This window comes from Squalius cephalus, assembly GCF_949319135.1.
Source record: "Squalius cephalus genome assembly, chromosome: 18".
In the NCBI taxonomy this organism is placed as follows: Eukaryota; Metazoa; Chordata; class Actinopteri; order Cypriniformes; family Leuciscidae; genus Squalius; species Squalius cephalus.
Window position 1 is genome coordinate 14,237,396 of NC_137139.1, and position 26,407 is coordinate 14,263,802.

The 26,407-nt window shown below is 38.2% G+C and overlaps 1 protein-coding gene and 1 long non-coding RNA gene across 2 annotated transcripts in view; one reads left to right on the top strand and one right to left on the bottom strand.

Moving 5' to 3' along the window:
- Nucleotides 1-26,407, top strand: part of LOC307145649 (uncharacterized protein) — a 296,817-nt gene that overhangs the window by 255,241 nt on the left and 15,169 nt on the right. Inside the window, exons 15-16 of the mRNA XM_079849011.1 lie at nt 17,734-17,883; nt 21,507-21,659. Coding sequence (XP_079705137.1) covers nt 17,734-17,883; nt 21,507-21,659 — 303 coding nt within the window. The remainder of the gene's footprint in view (nt 1-17,733; nt 17,884-21,506; nt 21,660-26,407) is intronic.
- LOC307146339 lies at nt 23,284-25,622 on the bottom strand. Its single transcript, XR_013819085.1, has 3 exons — nt 25,282-25,622; nt 24,321-24,558; nt 23,284-24,126 (listed from the first exon to the last, which is right to left on the bottom strand). It is a non-coding gene; the product is annotated as an uncharacterized lncRNA (long non-coding RNA).

The following is a 26,407-nucleotide window of genomic DNA, read 5'->3' on the forward strand; positions in this document are numbered from 1 at the left end:
CTAAAAGGGTACACTTCTCAGATTAGTAAAGTAAAACAAAGTTGTTAAAGTAGTTTAAGTTTATGAACATTTTAAATGTATACAATACATAATGTTGTTTATATATATTATTATTATTTTTTTTTATTAATATTTTTTTTTTACAAAACATTTTCAACCCTAAAACTTCAAGAAAATCAATGTTAAATATCTGGACAAGTTCTGGGCCAGATTTTAGGTTGATGTCTCAATAAATGAGCTTTAGGAAAGATTGTATTGTGCGCAGTACCAAAATATTCCACTAGATGACATCCAGACTCCACCGATGAGATCTTCGACTTCCATGTATGGTTTTTAGTGATCTGAACCTTATTTCCATACTATTCCAAATATGTATGAAGTAGACATCCTATTCAGAAATAGTTAGGGCAGTAATGTTAATATTTGATTTGAATTCAATCTCTAAAACACATATAAAAATGTACGGAAAGAATCAAAGCCCGAGTTATAGTTTGCCTCCACATCACAAATGAAGAATCTATTGGTATTTATCTACTGCTGTCATTTCTTTTGATAATTACTTGTTTGGGGTGCGCCATTTTTAATTTAATTTAATTTAAATTCTGTAATGGTAATGCATGTACAGTAGGCTATGTCATATTACATCTCTTTAGATGCTATCTTCAGTCTAAAAATGTATTTAATCAAGTAAGAATATTCAAATATACAGAAATACAATCCAGATATACATCAAAATAACTTGAAGGTTGCAAAAAGTAATGCAAGAATGATTTAATGTAATTTCAGAACCGTTCTGAGATAGTATTTTTCATGTCGTGTATGTTGACATTTAGTAGGCTACACTATGATTGCCCAAAGAATTCACATTTAACTTTTTAATGTTAACAAATGTATAGGTAATGCAGAGGAGTACTGTGTGCTTTGCAGCATGCTGCAGACGAACCCAACGAATTGAAATGGTATACAACTTACAATACACACACCCAAAAAATCATTAGTTTAACTTTATGTGCCATGTTTTTAGGGCCCAAGCCCTGAAAGGGCGAATGCCCTATTGTTTTCGGATTGATTATTTTTAGGGCCCAAGCCCTGAAAGGGCGAAGGCCCTATTGTTTTCCTTAGGATTATTTATTATTATTATTATTATTATTATTATTATTCTTACGACTATTCAGCCACTTTTGGGGCCCTTAACATGCTCGAAAACTCTTGAAACTTTGCACACGGGTCAGAACCCGCGGCCATCAGGGCCGGGCTGAAGCTGGTACCCGGGCGTGGCAGGGGGGCTCGACAGCGCCCCCTGGAACGGGGTCCGAAAACTTGGTCCATAAATCAAACATGCTTGCATGTAATCATCAGTTTGAACAGGTCACAAATGAGACAAATGAGCTAATTTTCTGTAAAAAACAAGACATAATAACAGAGCCAGTGTTACTTAATGGTCAAGTAGTTGAAACAGTGGGAACTTTTAAGTACTTAGGTACGGTTCTTGATAATCACCTGAGTTTTATAGAAAATACAGATTTTATTTACAAGAAATGCACACAACGTCTAAGTCTGCTCAGAAAATTGAACTGTTTGGGTGTCAGTACTAAGATTATTGAGCTTGTGTATATCACACACATTGAAAGTGTTTTAACTTTTCATCTTTCTGCTTGGTTTGGCCATTTAAACTGTAAGCTTAAGAAAAAGCTTAACAGGATAGTGTTAATGGTTAGTAAGATAGTAGGAAAACCACAAAAACAATTGACTCAAATACATTGACAGAATGAGTAAAAAAGCAAGAAAGATCACAATAGATAGTACTCACCCCCTCTCTAGTGAGTTTGAACTTTTGAAGTCCAGGAGGCGCTTCAGAGTGCCTCTGGGTAAAAGTATTTTTTAAAAATCCTTTATTCCGAATGCCATTAGTATCAAATTAAGTGACAACAACAAAGGAGTTAACTTGATGTATTTAAGTATATTTATCTTCATCATGATTTTTTATATTGTATCTTTTATTTTTTAGAAATATTCTCTCTTGTACGAGTTGTTGTTTGCATGTCTCTTGTATTTGTCTTTTCAAAAAAATTTCCACTTCGGTGGACAATAAAGATTTATTCTATTCTATTCTATTCTATTCTATTCTATTCTATTCTATTCTATTCTATTCTATTCTATTCTATTCTATCATATGAAACTCGGTACACATACAGATCTCATCGGGCCGAACAACTTACTTATATATTAATTTAATATATATATATTAAAAATATACACAAAATATACACAATCTATACACAAAAATATATACACAAAAATATAGCTGCAAGCAGCGATTGCGGGCCCAAGCCGCGGGCACAGCCACCCTGGTGCCTTTGGTGAAGGTGAAGTTTCATCAAGATAAGTTAACCCTCTACTGCATGGTGTTGCCATATGGCAACATACCCTTTCTTTGGACATTTCTTGAAATTTGAAAATAAACATGAGCTCTGATCGGTCTTAAATTCATGGTAGAACCTGGTGGTAACCAATGATATGCTTTGATGACATCACATGACACTACACACCCTTGCACTGTCATTCTTTTTACACACTTTTGATGACTCCAGTTGCTGAAGAAGTGCTCGTGAATATGTGAAGATTTTCCTCAATTTTTCATATTTCTTCAGAATTTAAAATTACATCAAGCATCTGGGATAAGTTCTAATCTTTTTTCAATCATTGTCACATTGTTTTGATACTACTATTACCTTTTTATTCAATAAAATAGGTATGTTGCCATATGGCAACATTGTGCGGTAATGGAACAATATTTTGCCCATGCTAATGCAGAGTAGATTTGTATGAATGACAATGTATGGATGCACTGATATAGTTGGATGGTTGTATTCTACTCATATATTTATATATATTTGTATATATTTATAAAGTAAAGTAAAAGTAAAGTATAAAAGTAAAATATACACTTATTTTGTTTAGAAAATGAAGCCGTCAGTGTTCTATGGCAAGGCTGAGAGGAGGGCTGAAATGTACAGGGTACAAGTGGTTATACCATCTCATGAAAGTGAGGATGAGCTAGGGATCAGTGACGAGGAGTATGAGAGGCGGGCAGAATTAGGCCTAGTAGACTCCAAAGGAAGGTGCAAGAGTCCTGGCTGCAAGGGCATCGTCAGAGTGGTGCAAGGTGCACCTCTGCCTTAACGGAGAGAACAACTGCTTTAAGGCGTTTCACATTGAGTAGTTTCACTTGAACAGTTCTTATGAGTTTGCGTCAGATGTTTTGTAAATGTTGTTGAAATAATTGTTTCACATTGTTGAACAGTTCTCATGAGTTTGTGTCAGATGTTTTGTAAATGTTGTTGAAATAATCGTTTCACATTGAGTAGTTTCACTTGAACAGTTCTTATGAGTTTGCGTCAGATGTTTTGTAAATGTTGTTGAAATAATTGTTTCACATTGTTGAACAGTTCTTATGAGTTTGTGTCAGATGTTTTGTAAATGTTGTTGAAATAATCGTTTCACATTGAGTAGTTTCACTTGAACAGTTCTTATGAGTTTGCGTCAGATGTTTTGTAAATGTTGTTGAAATAATACTTTGAAAATTAGTTTCATATTTTGTACACAAAGCTCTTGAAAACATTTTAAATAATAAAAACAATTTCATTTCTAAAAGACAGGTCTGTAATCATCTATGAATTTCATGTCATTTTGGGAGAAAACACATCAGGCTGTTCCATTGTCGCACAATGTTGCCATATGGCAACGCACCCAAAAGTACCCCCCGAAAAAAAAAAAAAAAAAAAAAAAAAAAAAAAATATATATATATATATATATATATATATATATATATATGTTAATTTGAGTCTATTTTATATATAAAAAAAACACTGTAACATTTTTTTCCATGCTTGCATAATAATGCGTGCAGTAGAGGGTTAATGTGTGCAGAAGTTATAACACACTTCCTGTGTTAACAGGTTTGCCAATTTGTTGTGAGATTTACTTTGGCAGAGTGGCTCTCACTCTGAGACAGAGCTCGAAAGCTTGACAGCTGACAACCCTGATAACCCATATTTTTCCATATGGAACATCCCAGGTGAAGATAATGAATTTTTTTTTCATTGCTCCCTTAATGCATTCCAAACGGCTACATAATGTACACCTTTTAAAGGGGTGGTTGAATATGATTTGACTTTTCTAACTTTAGTTAGTGTGTAATGTCGCTGTTTGAGCATAAACAACATCTGCAAAGTTACAACGCTCAGAAGTTCAAAGCAAAGGGAGATATTTGCTTTTAAAAGCTTAAGGACCACAACAAACGGCTGGTAGGAACTACATGAGCTTCCTCCCGGGTTCCGGGAGGAAGCTCATCATGGATTGGGCACACATCATCATGGATTGTGCACTGCTTGTCACCACACACCATATCAGATGTTTGTCAGAGGATGTCTAAAGAGGCAAACATCTTCACTCACTGCCATGGCAGAGATTTTTTTTTGACCCAGCCCTGCTCAAAATTGTGTAATTCCTGCTTTGGATTGGCAGGAAGTTGTAACAGTTCCTGCTAAACAATTCAGTCCAACCCAGGCACAGATGCAACAACTGCAGGATGTGGACATTCTTGCAGGACCTGTTGGTAGTCCGGCTGTTGATGCACTTCAAACTGTAATTTATATTCTGCACCAGTAGATTGCTTTTGATTTGGTTCTACTGACATTTGAAAATAAACCTATTATATCTATCGATCTAGATATAGATGACTATCCATCTATTAAGAGATGTAGAGATGGATTATCCATGTTAATGGGTTGACTGGTTTTATTTGGTGCTAATTGAGGTGAAGACTTCATAACATAAGCCTTATAACATAGACAGTATTTATTTATATTTGAAACCTGGTATGCATCACATTTGTAGAAAATAAATTGGATAAAAAATATAATTGATTGATCCCAGGATGTAAATTAGTTATGTTACCATTGCTCACATTTAAGAAAAGAAATAAAAAGCATATGTTAAATCTAAAAAATTAGGATGACTTGTCCATGTTTGAAATAACATGAGGGTGAATAAATGTAGACAGAATGTTTTGAATTTTGAGTGAACTATCGGATGTTTCTGTAATTTGGTCCCTGTAAAGCATCTTGGTGGCACCCTGCTCGCAATAGTGATATACATTTTATAGTCATTTTATATATATATATATATATATATATATATATATAATGTTATGTTGCTTAACAAATTTTCATTACAACTGCATCGATCAAGAACCACATCTGTACACTTTTCCCCAATCAAATGTTAACTTTTAAAGTTTGAAAACCTGAGGTATAGATATACAGCTAGAATGGTATTAATGTGCAAAAGAAGGCAATCTTATCTTGGTAAAAAAAAAATGTTTTCATAAAATTGCAATCTAGATATTTTCTTTGGCCTACACAAGAAAAAGAAAATGGAAAAAATATAGGGACAAATTAAGTTCTAATATATGTCCTGCCCTGAGCACAAACTCTCATTCTAATCCTGTAAGTCTTAAATACTTCTATAAAGTATAAAATACCCTATTTAAACACTAAGTCTAAAAAAAAATTAAATGGATAATATCACCTCTGTACTTAATTACTGTTTGTCTGTGTTGAGCGCACAATATTTGAACAAAAAGGTTTCAATAAGCGCCACCTGCTTGTGATACCTTCAAATGTAAGCACAACAAAAGTCCACGTTGTTCTCTAATGACAGATATTGATTAACCTGCATTGATTGCTTACCTCCACCGTAACTGATTTTCATGTTAGAGCTAGAATGACCACTAATGTGTTTATTTACAAAAAGGCATGAGCGAAGAAAAACAAGGCAATTTTATTTTTATCTAAATTTTGATAAAACTGCAATTTAAATATATTATTTCTATAAGTTCTACAAAAAAGGACAAAATAGATAGGCTGAATAACCTGATCTATGGCATGTTAAGTAGCCTAGTCTATGAACAGTAGCTAAACCCCCCTAAGCCCACAGAAATGGTTAGACCCAAGCCTTCAGCAGCCAATGACACTGACCCGTACAAACTGATTTTAAAGGGCCCTACACACCGGGATGAATATCGACGCGCGTTATTCGCCAGCGTTTTTCAACGCGTTTTTTATGTTCACACCCAAGCGATTTTCGCTGACGATGAGCCGAGTGAACATGCAAATTCATTCCCTGACATTAGATGGCGCTTAATGTAAAACAGAACCACTCCATAACAGTTCTCTTTTATCAAGATTTTAGTAGTCGCTGTCACGTTTGTCATATAGTTCTTTATGTTCCGACACCAACGAGACCAGCAGCTCTACAATCATCTTGCCTTTCTATCTTCCTCGTCTTATTTCTTCCCTGCAGTGTAGACGCTACTTGGTGTATATCCTCTTCGCCGTTAGGTATGTGTGCTCGGCAAGACCGTTTTGTGTTTGAGCGCCCCCAAGTTGTGTTTTACTGTAACTTCAGAAGCTCCAGACACGTGAACAAAAGCGCCAATCTCATTGGTCGGATAGTTTTTGACGCGGCGCGTCAAACCAAAAAAACGAACCCGAGGCGTTTTTTAAAAAATTACGCTTTTACGCGTGGCGTTTTTCGCGCCGGTGTGCACACTCACATTGGCACCCTTTGTTTAGTCATGAGGCGTTAAATGTCGGCGAATATCGCGCGCAAAATTCATCCCGGTGTGAACAGGCCTTAACTCGTATTTCACGCGTCCTTTTCGCCTGGTTGGAAACTTCACACACGTTTGTACTGCCTGTTTGGGTTATCTGTTTACATGTCAAAAGCGTGCGTTTTGTCCTAGTCAAAACACACGTTTTCAACGCCCATTTTTGTTATTACAAACGCTCGTCAAAAACGCGCGTTTTCGGTGACCCCAAAGCGCACGTTGCAAACGTGCGTTTTAAATGGCAGATCACACGTCGAGGACGCGCGTTTTGATGCAAAAACCACGCGTTTGTGACGCGCGTTTTCCGTGACCACAAAGCACGCGTTAAGAACGTGCGCTTTTATGGCGGGACGCGCGTTTGGCGGTCGAAACGCACGCTTTTGACGTGTCAGTGTGCAATCAGACGCCCGACCAGGCGTTTATGAATACTTTGGCTTGCCATAGTAAGTGTGAAAGCAAAACCCTGTAGGCCTACCCTCAGGGCGGTTTTGTGAATTGCAATGGAATTTTATGACTCTTTCTAAAATGCAAGGGTTATCAGCATGTTTTAGTCATAGTGCTGAAAGGCAGTGATGTCCTTACGGCATAAATACTGGATTGAGACATCATTCCCAGAAGGAAATGTCACACACTATTGTTTCCAAGGGTGTAGGTTTGATTTCGAAATTAGTGGGGAGATCCCCGGAAGCTGAGGATTCAGGAAATTAATAGAATAATGAATTTAAGTCTCCCTGCGGTGAAAATCAAGTTTTTAATGTTGTTTAAATGTCTATAAGTTGTTTATAATATACTTTAAGACAAACCATGTGCAGATTCATAAGTCAACACCATTGCGGAGTATTTTCTCCTTAAAGTCCACATGAAATCAAAATTGACCATATTTACTTTGTTTGCCTAAATTGATCGTTTTGTGGTGAACAATTCATCCATGCAAGTCAATCCACACAAAAATTTTTTTTGGCTTCGTAATCTTTCATCAAAATCTGAAAATGCCCCTCCCCTCTGCATTGGAGGACCTTCTCCGATGACGTAGGTTTGAGGACTTGGGTTGGGAAACGCCTAACCACTCCCCTCAAACCGTTAGTCTGTTATGAGCGAGAGATGGAGAGGAGGAGCGCTAGAGTAAAACCCTGCCCTCTGTTCAATATTCCCTTTCACTGGGAAATACGTCACAACACTGGAGAAAAGTCGTTTGCATCTTCCGGTTCACGCGGACTTTAAAACTGCAGTGAAAAAAATCTCTTTAGCATATCATTAACAGCGAACTAGCAGGGGAGTCTCGAGAGATTCCTGGTTATCTAGATATATTTTTTTGTTGATATGAAAAATCTGGTAGATTTAGCAATATAGTGGGTGTATGATGTATATTACGATGTTATGATGAACTATAAGCCTTTCTCCACTGATGTTGTACAGTACAAAACGTTTCTGATGATTGTTAGAAGACAGCTGCCTGACTGAGATGGCGAATGGGAACATGGTTTGTGTAACATTAGCAACACATTATTAGCTGTTTGATAACATAGTCAAGTTTTTTTTCCACATAAATATTGTCTAATTTGTCCTGGTGGACATGGCACACAGCAATATTGTTAAGTCTCACTTGTGCCATTGTTGTTCTGAGCCATTTTTTCAGTCTCCTAAGAGCACTGAAACTCCTTTCAGCCTCAGCTGGGATGACTAAAAGCAGATTAGAACTTGATCAAACAGGCCTCTCACTTCAACAGACCAAGCCCCACCCCTAAATATAACCTTTACAGAAACCTGTGCAAAACAGAAACATTTGGCATATTTATAAGCCCTTTTAACAGTGAGCACACATTAAATAGCTGGTTGTCACAATCTTTCAAGTGCCCCTCACAAAGAAGTGTACAAACACACACACACACACACACACACACACACACACACACAGACACACACACACACACGTGTTTAGGCTTGCCCCGTCACCCGTTCAGCCTCAGTCCAAACCAGAGCCTGAGCTCCGAAAGTGCTACCCTTTTCCCAAGCACCAGGGCCCTCGTCCCAAGATAACGTTGGACCCTGAGATGCAGAAGCCATCCTGATCCGTCTGGAGAGAAGAGGAGAGGGCTAAGTCCCCACCGAGGCCAGACCACCTCGAAGAAGTCTTGCGTTTACCTTCCAACCCCCTGTTCAAACTGTAAACGCTGGGCCCGTCCCACACACATTGTACGCACCCAAGCAAACTACTACTGTGATAGCACACCCACTGTCTAAAGAGCATTTTTCCTCTTCGAAACACAGCGGTCGTCAGTACTTTGCCTACCGAACTACCGTCCGAAAGACTTCAGGCACGGGAAGCCATCCCAGGCGTGTCACTCTGGGTTCTGTAGACTATAAAAGACTATAAAACCTTTATTTATTTAGGACTCCACTATGTCGTTCAAGACTTTTAAAATGGCTGTAGACATACCTGCACCCTTTACGGAATCCGGATTGGTTAATAGACAAAATATTATGACTATTTAAATACAGTGTCAATTGCTCACTAACTAATTTTTCCAAAAGTTTTGAGAGAATACAAAGTTTAGATATGGGTCTATAATTGTCCATTAAAGAAGGATCACCCCCTTTTGACAGAGGAACTACAAATGCTGATTTCCAGATCCATGGAATTTTGTTAGTTAATAAAGAAAGGTTAAACAAATACGTCAGTGAGGGAGAAATAAGATCAGCTGCTAATTTTAAAAACAATGGAGCAACATAGTCTGGACCTGGTGATTTATTCACCTTTTAAAGCAGAACAGACGTCAGAGCAAATCATTTGTTCCAAAGCACACTCTCTTGGTCATAGATTACGGTCTGCTTCGAGAAATTTGTTTGAATAAGTTTGAATTTATCGAATTATTTGTTTGAAATAAAGAGCCCGATGCGATAAAATGGTCACTGTGGTCACTAATATCATTTGCAAATACAGAAACTGAAGCGTATCTATGTGGGACATTTGTAATGACAAGATCTATTAAAGTAGATTTTTCCAGAGATTTCGAGTTAGGCCTAGTGGGTGAGTCTACCAATTGAAAAAGATTTAGATTATCACAAATCATTTTAAAATGATCGGATATCGGATGCATCCAGTTCAGATTAAAATCACTAAGTAAGATCAGTTCCTTATAATTCAAAAAAGCCAACGAATTCATTACAGAATGTAAAACACAACTAGTTGCTGACAGAGGTATATAACAACCAACTATGGTGAGCTGCAGGTTCTTAAACACAGAAAGATTTTGAGCTAATAATTCATACTGCTTAGCTATTGAAGTTGAAAGTAGCAATGTTGTCTCAAAATGTTCTTTGACATAAATTGCTAACCCCCCTGGAGGTGTTCTGACATGCTCTGACATTTGTGCTTATTTCTGTTACTTGTAATATTTCCATGGCTTAAGTCTGATTACACTGTATTCAGCACAAACTCTGCTACAATAATATGTGAGCAGCATGTATGTAACAGTTTGTAATTTTATGAAAATTATGTGAAAAAATAAAACCAAAATTGTCAGTGAAATAAGGTCATAAAAACCATACTGATTACCTCCTCAAGGAGCCTGCACAACTGGACAGTGAGCGCTACATTGAGTGATACATAAAAACCACAAGACACAATCGGACAATATGGGTTATATATATTTAAATGTTTTATCTAAATTATTGCTAGGGAAAAATAAGTGGTCACTGGATATTGGTAGGGACACATCCCTAGCGTCCCTACTAAATTCTATGCCCCTGATTGTTTCTGATCAGGGAACACACTTTAATATTCAGGCATGTCAGGAAGTCTGCAGACTTTTGGAGATTCAATGGCATTTTCATTGCGCAAGACAACTACAATCATCAGGCATGGTTGAAAGAGTTAATCGCACTCTGAAAACAAGATTATAAAAACAAAAATATGAAACAACAGGACTAACATGTTGAGGGGTGAGAACCAGAAGGGCGTAAGTGACATTTCACCAACTTGGAGAGCCAAAAATAAAATTACCATAGTTTGATCTGATTTCATGTACTGATTTCAATCTTTTATAATAAAAATATGTACACACATGGATGACTGTATACTTATTGAACACTATTTTAACCGTTATTCTGAAAAAATAAATTCTAATTTAAAATTTTTTTTTTAAAAGTTACATGTGCCTTTTTGGCACCAATGTTTCATTCTATTTCACATATAACAACATCTGATGACAATATGAACAAAGCATTAAATTAATGAGTTTAAAAGAAATGACAATCTGTTGTCATAAAATTAAATATCACATAAAAAGTCCTTACATATAATTAGTTAATTGAATGCCATATTACCAACTGAAAGTACATAGGCTCAGAGCATATGAAATAGGTTACTGAATATTGAGGACATGACAACATAACAAAGACAATCTGTGTCATAAAGAATGTTTCAGATGGATTTGTATATGAGATAGCAGCCTGCCCTGAACTGTAAAGGCCGGCAGAAGTCCACATAAGACTGCGGGATACTGCCATTTGTGCACAGTATAAGTAAGTCTTTCTTTTTCACATCTCTGTACTCCTGTTTTCCACCTTTTGGATCCTCTTTTGTGCAGGGCAGCCACTTGATTTTCTGCGAACAAACTGTTTCTCCCTCTGCATCTTTGGTTTTGTTTCAGACCATGTGCGACATGTTCAAAATTTGTTGAATAAAGCCAGGTTTTTTGGTTGAACCACTGTAGTCACATAGCCTATAATATTTTAACAATGTCTTTACTACCTTTCTGGGCCTTGAAAGGTCTTACGGGTTGACATGAGGATGAGTAATTAATGACAAAACAATCATTTTTTAATGAACTAATCCTTTAATAGTACATCTTCAGCAGTTAAAAACGGTTTTCTTCTGATGGTTGACCTACCTGGCTTACATGTGGTGTAAGCCATTTTGACTCATGTGCTATCCACAGGCTTTACCCAATACATTTCTCAATGCCAAAAGGGCGTGAGTGCAGTTACGCCCTTTTGGCACCAACCGGCTCAGTATATTCAGTGTGAAGTCTATTAGTTAGAGCTAAGTTAGAGCTATGGTTTGGCAAACACAGATTTGTTAAACTATGATGAAAACGAAGGAACTTGTGACCATAGTTGGCTAACAATGCTTTTGGGAAACGCATTGAATGATTTGTGCAATCTGAATGCTGCACCCAATCTGACAATTCTAGTATCAAAATGATGAACCTGCCAACTTGTTTAGGGTGTTCTGTGATTTAATGCTGAGATGACAAATGGCAAAATTGTTAAAGGGAAAGGGTAAAAAACCAGGCAATATGATGTGGTAAAGAATAGATTTTCACAATTACTTTTGGAAATTCCAGTTGTACTAAATTACAGGGTGAAACTGGTGCCAAATGCACTAATTTGAGCCACTGACAAAATTAAATCCTTACAGATATGTTGATTATTCCTGGGATTATTCCTGGTGTATGTCACTACAGAAATTATTATCATTTACATTATAGTTCATGGGAATTTGACTGCATACAATAGTACATTTGTCAGCCATTTGTCAAGTGGATGCTGCACACTGGTGGGGGTTTAGTAGCGATTCCCTGATATGATTGTAAAGCGCTTTGGGTGTCCAGTAGTACATATGAAAGCCCTATATAAATGCCCCATTCATTCATTCATTCATTCATTCATTCATTCATTCATTCATTCAGTACTGAATTTAGCTATCAGTTTGACCTTAATATGAAATATGAAGGGAATTATTCCTAGTGCATTGAAGGGAAGAATGTAGTAAGCAATTCTAAGCCAGATGTGTGAATTTTCCAGATGTGACAAAGCTGTTCTAACAATGAGAAATTGAAACACTTGTTGTTTTAATGGCAAACACTTTGTTTGTGGTGACAAAACAAGTTTTTTTATGAGTGATCAATTTACAGAATGAAGTACAGGCACTTCATGAGGCATTTGAGGCCATAGCAAAAACTATACTTAGTTCTATCGCTAACATTTCAGAGGAAGTGCATGTAATGAGGAAGGTTGTTTTACAAAATTGAATGGCTCTTGATATACTAGCCTCCAAGGAAGGAACATGCAAAGTGATTGCAACTGAGTGTTGTTCACATATCCCAGATAACACTGGAAGAGCAGTGAACAATTTAGCTAAAGTTCTGCATGAACAGGTAGGCAAGGCAGGACAGGGCAAGGCAAGGCAAGGCAAGGCAAGGCAAGGCAAGGCAAGGCAAGGCAATTTATTTATATAGCACATTTTAATACACAATTAAAAATGTTTTACATAGAAACGGAATTTACAGATATATTTTGTTAACAGATGCATAAGAACAATAAAAGCAGAGAATAAAAATGATTAAATAAAACAGTTATAAAAAGAATTAAAAGAATGAAAAAGAGGATACATATAGCAGATAAAGTGCAATCAGTCGGACACACACAGTGCTCATTCAGTAAATGCACAGCTAAACAGATGTGTTTTGATTCTGGATTTGAATGTGACTACTGAAGCTGGAGTTCTTATCTGCAGTGATCCTCCATGGAGAAAGGTGCCATGAGAATTAGTTTTATGTGTTTGACCTTGCAAAGCTGGCATTGGGAGTGGGTGGGAGTATGATTTCGGCAGTAACGTGCGGTGAAATCTTGTCATGGGTAGGCTGTGACCTATCAATGTGGCATATATGTTCATTCATTCAGCAACCCAAGTTCAATATCAGGCATCATCACATCGCTGCCTGCATACAGCAAAGTCAGTCATATGTGAGGCTAATGCACAATCAAATCTAATAATCAAATTAATGGACACATCTATCTTATGACTTATACAACAAACAAATGTTTTGTGCGGGACACAGTAAGAGAGGGAGGCGGCGCGGTGTCAGCGAACCGACAAGCCTAGTCACTCCTTCAAAATGCGCAAACGCGCAGACAGCCACACACACACACACTATTGGTCTGGTGACGGCGCACCAGGATTTGAATAGGCTACAGTCAGAAAACATTGTGTCAGCAGTACAGCTTTAAAGTACAAAAACAGCTTATTCGCTCCTACAAACTGCGCTACGCGCACACACCGACACGCAGTTGTCATGGTGAAACATACAATCATATGGTAACTTATCTCTGAAAAGCCCTGAATGTGCTCTGTACAGGACATGTAATGTCTCAGAGAAATCGCTAAAACATACAGTAATGTCCTCTACAGAGGACAAAACACTATAGTAGGTAGTCAGGAGTTTTACTAATCACAACTAGGTAAGCAAGATGATACGCACCTTTGTACGAACAACAGTGTTTTCACAACTCGGCGGTTTGTAGGCTTCCAAGTCATGAACCCAGCCATTTGTGAACTGAACGTGGGCTTCCATAGATTTATAATTACGAAACTGAGCCTCGGAATAAGCACTCACACCACAGACTAAATAAACAAAAATATCTGGAAATGTCAGAGGAGGTAAATCGTCGGGGTCTCGAGTATATTCTCTTGCAGGCACCTCATACGGATCCATATTTCCGATCAATGACATCTTTTCCATGTACCGTTTTCTTGCGTCAGGTAGAAGTTTGTCTCTGTATAGTACATTTCGTTCTTTTAATCGACTTTTCAACATTGTTTCGTGTAGTAAGTGTCAAGTGATTGTTTTAAATCTCGCCCGATGTGGCCTCACAAAATGGCGGCGCACTCTTTACGTCCCAGAATGCACTGCGCAGTGACGTCGGTTGCCAAGCCCGAGAGCGAGTGGGTCACGTGACATGAAGCAAGCTCGGTCTCTGCCTCCATAGATATCATATAAAGGCTAGATGTCTTAAGGCGGAGTCACTTCCGGCATCACCGGCGGCCATCTTAGGACAGGGCTCTGTGAATTAAAGGGGGGGTGAAATGCTCATTTTCACTCAATCTCCTGTTAATCTTGAGTACCTATAGAGTAATATTGCATCCTTCATATCTCCAAAAAGTCTTTTGTTTTATTATATTTTTAATTGAAAGATTGGCTGTACCGAGTCTTTCCGGAAAAAACCGAGCGGCTGGGGGCGGGCCGTGTGGGCGAAGCTTAGCTGTGCTAACGCGCCGAGCTAACAACACACAGAGACATTTGTTCAACAGTTTTACTCACCGTTCCAACGCACGACCGCAAACCTTTATCATTGTGACTGCTCGATCCTTAAGCATTAGACGATCTGCAAATCCGTCGATATGGGCTTTGTTCATAAAACAATCATCGTCGAAATGCAGGGAACAACAGTCTTACACACAACTCCGTTTATGCTCAGGAAAACAAACTCCATCCACGGGTTCCTTAAGGCTGGGTTCTTTGGGAATCTGTGCAGGGTTGTCTTGCCCTGGCAACCAAAAGCACACTTCTTTGGTGACATTGACTTCCCAAAAGCCGGGCAGGGCGCTTTGATGGCGAACTGCTTTCACTCTCTTGCTCTAGTCTACGAGTGCGCGCGCGGCCGCGATCTTACCGGAGAAGTGCCCTTAGGACCCATATAAGGAAATTCCGCTCTATCTTACATAAGACAGAGCCATACTCGAAAAAAACTTTCCGAAACTTGTGACAAACCGGAAACGTACAACTTAGTTTTTGAAACTTTGTCCATGTTTAGCATGGGAATCCAACTCTTTACCAGTGTAAAAAAACTCAGTATGCATGAAATAGCATTTCACCCCCCCTTTAAGGTGAGTGAGCAGCACGCACACAAATCCTCTTATCTCGGATTTACAAACGGTTTGGTTTCTTACAAACGTTATTAACGTGGCTATAATTCTGAATGCTTAAACATTTTGAACATAATTATTCATATGTATGCAGTATAATAGCTACATCTCTGACGTTTATAACAAACCAAACCGTTTGAAAATCGGTAGAAAATTGAGCAAGTTATGGTTATTTAAAAGTACATGCACCATGAGTGAGCGAGCATCCTGTCGTAAGATGGCCGCCGTGTGCGGATGTCGAGCTCCATTGGCCAGCAGCGCGGACGAGACATCTAGCCTTTGATATCTGCGTCTGCCTCAATGTTGATCATTCAAGACAGCATGAGAACTGACTGCGCATGCGCAAACCCACGTAAACTACGTTCTATGGACCAAAGAGGCACTGCTAACCTCTGCCTCAATGGCCATGGCTTTGAATTTCCTGCATGAAACAATGGTTTTAGGAGCAAACAATGGCAAAATTAGTATATTATGTGTGTATTCCTGAACATTTTTGTTACAAAAATTTATATTTGGAATAAAATAAATGCAATTAATAATGTGGTGAATTAATAAAGTTCTTGGAATTAATAAATGTAATGTCAACATTTCCTTCGGTGAGGCACTGCCTACCCTGACTGCACGTCCCTGGATTTCGGCAGGTGCTGGGGTTAAAAATTATAGTGATTTTATGTGTGTCACTCCATACAGTATATGGTTATTGTTTATGTTGTTAATTTGTAAAAGAAACAAAGGTTTTCATACTTTGCTTCGTTTTTTCTTTCTTTTTGAACACTCATAGGCTACCATTTGCAGTTGTCCTTAAGAGAAAGATTATATGCAGTTGAGAGAAGAGACCTGACGCACCTATTTATCTCCATAAAAGTATACAGGTGTTGGGAGATTTTTTTTTTTTTTTTTTTCAGCCATATCTAATAAACAGGTCTGTATTATTTTTTTTATTTTTTTTATTTTTTTTGGGGGGGGGGGGGGGGGTAAACTATGGATATAGCTGTTGATTAAGGAATAATTATTTATTCATTTATAGCTTATTCATATATTATTTATTAATTTACACACACACACACACAGTGGGAACAGAAAGTAACATAGTAACACAATAACCAAAATCACAAAACAAAGCAGGGAAAAACAGTCATATATTAATAAAGAGTAGCCTACTAACAAACACTTAATCCAGACAGGAATTACAGGTGTGGAAAACCTCAGTCGATGAACGTCATGCGCGTGCACGCGAAGGGGAGTCATTCTCTCAGGGGGACGAAATAGACAACACCTCAAACTCACGCCATTGGTTGAGCCATGACTTAAATACTTTTTCGTCCTGAGATAAGAATGATTTTCCAGCAGAGTTCATTCATTGTGTGATCGCAGGTCGAAAGGATGACAGCTCGAGTGTACTGCGCCGTGTTACTGTGTCTGTCTGGATGCTGGAGCTCAACAGAAGCTGCTCCAGGACGAAACATCACAGGAGGTGAGAAGATCCATGTAACTTCATACGCAGCCCGAATATGCATTAAACATGCCTTACATAATGTGACATCTCAGCACATTACAATTCTCAAACATACAGAGTACAGGCGTCCAGTTAAAGATGAACTTTGTACGTCAGTTTAAAAAAATCCTTTAAAGGTATGTAAATATATTGTCTATATTTTTATATTCGTAAGTTGTGTTTTATCTATTACTTTTTATATCTATTACTCTTATACATTTTCCACTGTACAAGGAACATAGATATTATTTTTTATAGTAAAACAAGAATTTTAATATTAATATGGTTAAAAAAAACGTTACCGGATTTGTTTGCCATCGATCAGATTTTGATCAATCCTCCTACAAAAAAAAAAAGAAAAGAAAAAAGTTTAGTTTTGCATTTATTTATTTATTTATTTTGTGGATTAAAATGCTTAAAATGAATTTTGACTGATACAATTGGTTACAACTCTTGTTTCACACTTTTTTTTATCTGACATTAATTGACACAGTTTAGGGAAGATTAAAGTAGATTTTTAAACGACTTGGATTTGAAGCAGATAAATATGTGAATAAGCTTGAGACACTATTGCAAAACCACTGAATTGCAGATGCTGAAACAAACTATTATAACCTGGTCTCCCCTAATGATGCTCTTCTGTAGTGGAATTATATTATATTATATTATATTATATTATATTATATTATATTATATTATATTATATTATATTATAGTTCCAGACAGGTCTTGACCGCATTACGTACATAACTATATCACTTTGCCAAATGATTTTACAACAGCAAAAGAACCAAACACCCCTGTGAAAAAGACATTCAGTGATATGGCTTCTCTGTCATGTGTCTGTATAACAGCAAACCCAGGAGTGTGTCCAAACATAAAATATGAACCAAGAAAGTGTGCCCTGATTCGTTTTGTGCCGTGTGCTGATGACAGTGAATGTGCCAACAATGAGAAATGCTGCAGCAATGGATGTGGACTTCAGTGTATGGCTCCAGTTACAGGTATTTTTATATTATATTATATTTTATTATATACATCTTTTTATGAAAGCCATTAATTATAGCTATGATTCAGCATTACAGTATAATTGAAATATTTCAATTTTAACCTTTATTAGGCTTTAAACTTTTAATTTATATGAACTTAAAACAATCTTCACATAAACCCATTATAATGAATGTCACATTTACCAGCTCTTCAATATAGCAGAGCTCAATTTTTTATATTGGCCCAGTCAGACCAGTTCAGATTTTTACTTGCCCTGCTAAACTGCATAAAAAATGATTGTTTTCATTGTTTTTGACCCATGTAAACTGTTAAACAGTGCTTTAAGATTTAGGTTTAATAGGTAGGATATACAGAAATTTAATAAAGTCATCAAACACTTCACAGTCTTCACTGCATAAATGATAAATTAAATATAGATTAATCCTTATTAAAGCTACAAAAGTTCGGTCAAGAACAGTGAAAGATTTTCTCTCTTTTGTTCTTTAACTAACGTTAATGACAGACATTAAGCAGCAGGTTTGTTAGGCTGCTGTCACTGTAAGTACTGCCAGTACCGCACTGCGTTCTCTTTTGTGTCTTATCGTGCTGAAATGTTTTAAAAGCATTTGCTTGAATGAGAGCATGATCATGTATTGTAAAGCTTACCAAAGGATGAGGGGGAAAAAAATGGATGCTACGTTAATGGCGTTAAATATTTTAAACGATTAAACTGAAAATATTAATTGCATTTAACGTGTTAATTTTGACAGCCCTAATTATATTATACAATACAATACAATTTTATTTGTATAGCACATTTAAAAACAACTGTTGTTGACCAAAGTGCTTTACAAAAGCCAAGGAAAAAAACAATAAAATAGAAAACACATAAAACAGTAAAGCAAAGTAAAGAACAATCAAAATGGAAAACCTATGAACTAAGGTTAAAAAATATTATATTATATTATATTATATTATATTATATTATATTATATTATATTATACACTCACCTAAAGGATTATTAGGAACACCTGTTCAATATCTCATTAATGCAATTATCTAATCAACCAATCACATGGCAGTTGCTTCAATGCATTTAGGGGTGTGGTCCTGGTCAAGACAATGTCCTGAACTCCAAACTGAATGTCAGAATGGGAAAGAAAGGTGATTTTAAGCAATTTTGAGCGTGGCATGGTTGTTGGTGCCAGACGGGCCAGTCTGAGTATTTCACAATCTGCTCAGTTACTGGGATTTTCACGCACAACCATTTCTAGGGTTTACAAAGAATGGTGTGAAAAGGGAAAAACATCCAGTATGCGGCAGTCCTGTGGGCGAAAATGCCTTGTTGATGCTAGAGGTCAGAGGAGAATGGGCCGACTGATTCAAGCTGATAGAAGAGCAACTTTGACTGAAATAACCACTCGTTACAACCGAGGTATGCAGCAAAGCATTTGTGAAGCCACAACACGCACAACCTTGAGGTGGATGGGCTACAACAGCAGAAGACCCCACCGGGTACCACTCATCTCCACTACAAATAGGAAAAAGAGGCTACAATTTGCACAAGCTCACCAAAATTGGACAGTTGAAGACTGGAAAAATGTTGCCTGGTCTGATGAGTCTCGATTTCTGTTGAGACATTCAGATGGTAGAGTCAGAATTTGGCGTAAACAGAATGAGAACATGGATCCATCATGCCTTGTTACCACTGTGCAGGCTGGTGGTGGTGGTGTAATGGTGTGGGGGATGTTTTCTTGGCACACTTTAGGCCCCTTAGTGCCAATTGGGCATCGTTTAAATGCCACGGCCTACCTGAGCATTGTTTCTGACCATGTCCATCCCTTTATGACCACCATGTACCCATCCTCTGATGGCTACTTCCAACAGGATAATGCACCATGTCACAAAGCTCGAATCATTTCAAATTGGTTTCTTGAACATGACAATGAGTTCACTGTACTAAAATGGCCCCCACAGTCACCAGATCTCAACCCAATAGAGCATCTTTGGGATGTGGTGGAACGGGAGCTTCGTGCCCTGGATGTGCATCCCACAAATCTCCATCAACTGCAAGATGCTATCCTATCAATATGTGCCAACATTTCTAAACAATGCTTTCAGCACCTTGTTGAATCAATGCCACGTAGAATTAAAGGTCCCGTTCTTCGTGATCCCATGTTTCAAACTTTAGTTAGTGTGTAATGTTGTTGTTGTTAGAGTATAAATAATATCTGTAAAATTATAAAGCTCAAAGTTCAATGCCAAGCGAGATATTTTATTTAACAGAAGTCGCCTACAAAAAACGGCTGGATTGGACTACATCCCTCTACTTCCTTCTTTAATGACGTCATTAAAACCGTGTTTTGACTAACCTCCGCCCACAGGAATACAGGCGTATTGATGGCGAACGACAGACGTGGTTGATGTTTATCTATAATCGGATACCGCAAAAGTTTAATTCGAAGTTGTTAGTTTGCTCTGTCCAATTTCACCACGGACTGTTTTTCTAACCTGGGATAATATCAAGCAGGCTTCTCTCAGCGTTTCATACTGACGAAGGGGACAATTTCAACTATATTCAAGCAAGCGGTAAGTAGTGATTTACTATGGAAGTAGCGATCAACTTCATATCGTTTCTCTTAGTAGGATGAAAATAATCTTACTTAAACTGTGATTAATATACAGAAAGCGATCAAAGAACAATCCCTTTCCAATCGCCCAAGCTGTCAATCACACAGCGCGAGTTTATCTGGACACTTGCCAAAACTCGTTATGAAATCAATGACGCTGTTACACTGCACAACGAATCTCTTACTGTATTTATATACCTCATGTTTGCATTGGTGAAATCATTAGTGAGTGCAGAAACTGCGTTGCAATGATAAAATCTTTTTTCACGCGATCAACAGGCTGTCATCTGCTCAATGCTCATCACTGCAACCTTTTATGTGATTGAAATAGATCTAAATACTTAAAAAACTTCTCACGATTCGTTAATCCCGATAGCTGTAATAGTAAAAACGTATAATAGCTGTAATAGTAAAAGTTTTCCAGATAGTTCCACATGTAATGCCAGATATTTCATATGCAAGCATGTCAGCCAATCACAGCAGTGGGCGTTTACATTGAAGTCTCACAGCAGACACGCCCCTTCAAACAGAGCGTTCAAATCAGGTGATGAAATCAGGCTAGGAAAAATGCCTTTTATTTCTAAATTATAAAAAATTATCCATGGAATGGGACCTTTAAGGCAGTTCTGAAGGCGAAAGGGGGTCAAACACAGTATTAGTATGGTGTTCCTAATAATCCTTTAGGTGAGTGTACGTGACTGTTGAATGCTTGAATCCGACAGGTTGGCAGGCAGGTCTTGACCACATTATGTACATGTCCATATCATTTCACCAAATAATTTCAGTTATTTTAAAGGTCCTTACAGCAACAACAGCAAAAGCAACAAAACCCACGACGAATAAAACATGAAATTTTAAAGTAGAAACACTGAAATAGTTCTTTCTAGTAAAACGTATTCCAATAACATACTGTATAGATACAACTTCCAAAAATATTTATTTCTACAGTGAAAAAATCATTCAGCATTCAGTGATATGGCTGCTCTGTCATGTGTCTGTATAACAGTAAAGCCAGGAGTGTGTCCAAACACACACTATGAAGTAGTAAGGTGTATCAAGAAGGATGAAGAGCTGTGTGCTGATGACAGTGAGTGTCCCAAAAAGGAGAAATGCTGCCGCACTACATGTGGTGGACATCGGTGTATGGCTCCAGTTACAGGTATTATATTATATTATATTATATTATATTATATTATATTATATAATTTTATATTATATATATATTATATTATATTATATTATATTATATAGTGCTGTATTATAATATATAGTGCTGTCAATCGATAAATATATATATATTTATATATTTATATATCTTTATATATTTTTATATTGTAATAATTTCACATTTAATCTCCAAATTCATGTAGAAACAACATAAAGACAGTAGCCCTTTTTATAAAAAAAACCAAAACATTAATTTTAGCCATTAATTATAGGCATTCAGCATTACAGTATAATTGAAATCTATCAACATTTATTAGGCTTTAAAAATATAACAACTTTTAATTGATTTAAATTTAATTTATTTATTTAAATTTTTACTTGCCCTGCTAAAATGCACAAAAAGCAAATTTGGCCAGGATATTAATCGCATGCATTCATTTTGACAACCCTAATTAGAGATAACAGGAAAATAATGCAAAAAAGTTTGTTTCCAGAAGAAAATATCGTCACAGTCCAGCGTTCTGTGATGTTTCATTTTTGTTTTAAAAAAGTTATTAATTTAGTTAATTTATATATATATATATATATATATATATATATATATATATATATATATATATATATATATATAGATAGATAGATAGATAGATATAGATATAGATAGATAGATAGATAGATAGATAGATAGATAGATAGATAGATAGAACTGATAAGAATGTAAATGTGTACCTTGAAATGCAATGTAAGTCGCTTTGGATAAAAGCGTCTGCCAAATGCATAAATGTAAATGTAAATGTCCGCTCTGGAGTAAACTGTGATGTCATCGTCCAGCTCAGTTCAGTTGTTGTATAATAGTGTCAATGCAGGCAGATCAATATTCTTGTTGAATATTAAATTAAATGTTAAATTTAATGTCCCCAACTAAGGGAGCCAAGTCAATGGCAACAAAGGTGGAAAGGCGACAAAGCCAAAAAATATGACAGTATAAAGACACTAAGGGCCCTATCTTGCACCCAGCACAATTGACTTTGTACACCGACGCATATATCATTCCTATTTTGCACCCGCGCACAGCAGACTTTTCCCTCCACAGACGCACGTCGGTAAATTTGGAAATGAACTGTTGGGCGGTTCAACGCAAAGAGGAGGCGTGTTCCGTCGCAAACGTTCCCTGATGCTATTTTGCAGGTTTAGAAAACAATTCCGCCACAGACCAGGAAAAACCTAGTCTAAAGTCAGTAGCGTGTTGCGCATGTTATTCATATGCTATTTTAAGGGCGCATGCTTGGCCATAATCAATGTAGCGTGTGCACAACACGCATGCACTCTGCTTATCTCATCTACACACAGATGCAGCAGTTCTCATTTTTAGAAAACCATACATTATTACAAGGAAAAATATTACCACACGAGGGAAATCATTGTTGTGTCCATGAAGATGTACATTTACATTTACATTTATTCATTTAGCAGACGCTTTTATCCAAAGCGACTTACAAATGAGAACAATAGAAGCAGTTAAACTAGCAGTAGGACAACAAAATGCAAGTGCTATGACCCTTCTCAGTTTAAATAAACGCATTTTTTTTTTTTTTTTTTTTTTTTTTTTTTTTTTTAATAGAACAGAATAGAGTAGTAGAGAGAAAGTGTTAGTATTACTGGATCAAGTGCTGTCGAAAAAGAAGTGTCTTCAGCCGTTTCTTAAAAGTGGCTATGGACTCAGCCGCTCTGGTTGAGTTCGGCAGATCATTCCACCAGCAGGGAACAGTCATGGTAAAGGTCCGAGAAAGAGATTTTGTGCCTCTTTGAGATGGCACCACAAGACGCCGTTCACTTGCAGAGCGCAAGTTCCTGGAAGGCACATAAGTCTGAAGTAAAGAGTTAAAGTAAAAGGGAGCAGAACCAGTGGTTGTTCTGTAGGCAAACGTCAGTGACTTGAATTTGATGCGAGCGGCAACTGGCAACCAGTGCAGTTTTGTGAGGAGAGGAGTGACATGTGCCCTTTTCGGCTCGTTAAAGACCACTCTAGCTGCGGCGTTCTGGATCAGTTGCAGAGGTTTGACTGTGCAAGCTGGAAGACCAGCCAGGAGAGCGTTGCAATAGTCAAGTCTGGATAAAACAAGCGCTTGGACAAGGAGTTGAGTAGCATGTTCTGATAGGAAGGGTCTGATCCTCCTAATGTTGTACAAGGCAAATCTACATGACCGGGCAGTTCTTGCAATGTGGTCTGTGAAGTTCAATTGATCATCAATTACCACACCAAGGTTCCTGGCTGATCTAGATGGAGTTATGGATGACGAGTCTAGCTGAATGGTGAAGTTGTGGTGAAGTGTTGGGTTGGCCGGGACCACGAGTAGCTCTGTCTTCGCAAGGTTTAGTTGAAGGTGGTGGTCCTTCATCCAGCCAGAAATGTCTGTCAGGCAGGCTGAGATACGATCAGCTACCGTCGGATCGTCGGGCTGGAATGAGAGGTAGAGTTGTGTGTCATCAGCGTAGCAGTGATAGGAAAAACCATGTTTCTGAATCACAGATCCTAGTGATGTCATGTAGATGGAGAAGAGAAGTGGTCCAAGCACTGAGCCCTGAGGCACTCCAGTAGCTAGATGTTGTGTCTTAGACACCTCACCCCTCCACGAAACCCTAAAGGACCTACCTGAGAGGTATGACTTGAACCATTGGAGTGCGGTTCCCGAGATGCCCTTCGTCTTTAGGATTGACAGGAGGATCTGGTGGTTAACTGTGTCAAAGGCAGCAGACAGATCCAGCAGGATGAGAACTGAGGATTTGGAGGCTGCTCTTGCCAGTCTCAGAGCTTCAATTACTGAGAGCAGGGCCGTCTCAGTTGAGTGTCCGCTTTTGAAACCAGATTGATTGTTGTCCAAGAGGTTGTTCTGTGTAAGGAAGGAAGAGATCTGGTTGAAAACAACTCGCTCAAGTGTTTTCGCGACGAATGGAAGGAGAGATACTGGTCTGTAATTCTCCAGATGTGCTGGATTTAGAGTGGGTTTCTTAAGCAGTGGGGTTACACGAGCCTGCTTAAATGCTGTGGGAAAGGTACCAGTGTGAAGAGAGGTGTTTATGATGTGTGTGAGTGTGGGTACAACTGAGGATGAAATGGCTTGAAGTAGGTTAGTGGGAATAGGATCAAGCGGACAGGTGGTAGGGCGATTGGAAAGGAGGAGATTGGAGACTTCTGTCTCTGAGAGTAGAGAGAAGGAGGGTAGAGAGTGCGTGTTAGCTGGAAAAGTGTGTGTGTCAATTTGTGGATTGCTAAATTGGCCGCTGATGGAGGTTGTTTTATTTATAAAGAATGTAGCAAAATCGTCAGCATTTAGTGTTGATGAAGGAGGAGGAGGAGGAGGGTTGAGAAGAGAGGAGAAGGTTTTGAAAAGCATGCGAGAGTCTGAAGAGTGTGGATGAGACCAGAGAGGATAGACGAGAGGGTGAGAGTGAGCGTAGGTTTCGCCGAAAAGTGACCTGTGGAGGAGTGTGTGTTGTGTTCCGTGGCAGGTTGATGTTGAGAGTGAGGAGGAAGTGATCTGAGGTGTGCAGTGGAGTGACCAGTGTATGGTCAGTGGAGCAGTAGCGTGTGTAGATAAGGTCCAATATATTACCTGATCTGTGAGTAGTCGCAGTAGATACTCGCTTGAGGTCAAATGAGGCAAGCAGAGTGTGGAAATCAGCAGCCTGAGGTTTTTCTAGGTGGATGTTGAAGTCTCCAAGAACAACGAGAGGAGTACCATCCTCAGGGAAGGACGAGAGTAGCACATCAAGCTCTTCCAAGAAACTGCCGAGCTGCCCTGGGGGACGATATACAACTACAAAATGGATATTAATAGGGCTAGTGATAGTAATTGAATGTGATTCAAAAGAGCTGTTGTCACACAGAGTTAGTAAATGATCAAATTTCCAATCGTTTGAGATGAGCAGACCAGTACCACCACCCCTTCCAGTCAGGCGAGGGGTGTGTGAGAAAGTGAATTTAGTGGAGAGGGCAGCTGGTGTGGCAGTGTCCTCTGGTCTGATCCAGGTCTCAGTCAGGGCCAGTAGACTGAGACCCAAATGACTAGAAATAGATGTAATGAAATCAGCTTTGTTTACAGCGGACTGGCAATTCCAGAGACCAATAGGAAAAGAGAATATAGTACTAGAAGACACCGGAAAAGTACGCAGGTTGTTAGGATTGGACTGCCTCTGACGTGTGACATTTGATTTACGTGTGTTAGTAATAGTAGGGATTTGAAAACACATAGTGTAAGGTCACAAACAAATAGATCAGATGAAAAAGTTGTGTAGACGAGAAAGTAAAGGAATAAATAGGGAAAATTAATACTCAAGTGCCTTGTTGGTGTCCTTGCTCGGTGGAGTCGCACAGGTAGAGTCGTTGGTCTTTACACTCTTCGGTCTTCACACGATGAGGTCTTCACACGAGGGCTGCCGCGACCGCTGCCGCGGTGCACTAACCAATTTTATACACACCTAATACCTCTTTATTGAATACAGCAGGTCCCGCCCTCCTGTTTAGTCAAGCGAAACTAACCAGTCACGACGCACAAACAAAGTCACACGTGCGTTTTTACCATAGTAAAAACACGGTAAAACACACTTCCTAGCAACACAGCCGCGCTAAAATCTACTGGGAAAAGTAAACACTCACAGACTGCTGATCTCTCCTGTTGTTCGACTGCTTCTTCTGATAAGTACTAGCAGTTTCTTAGAATAAATACTTTAACTGGCTTA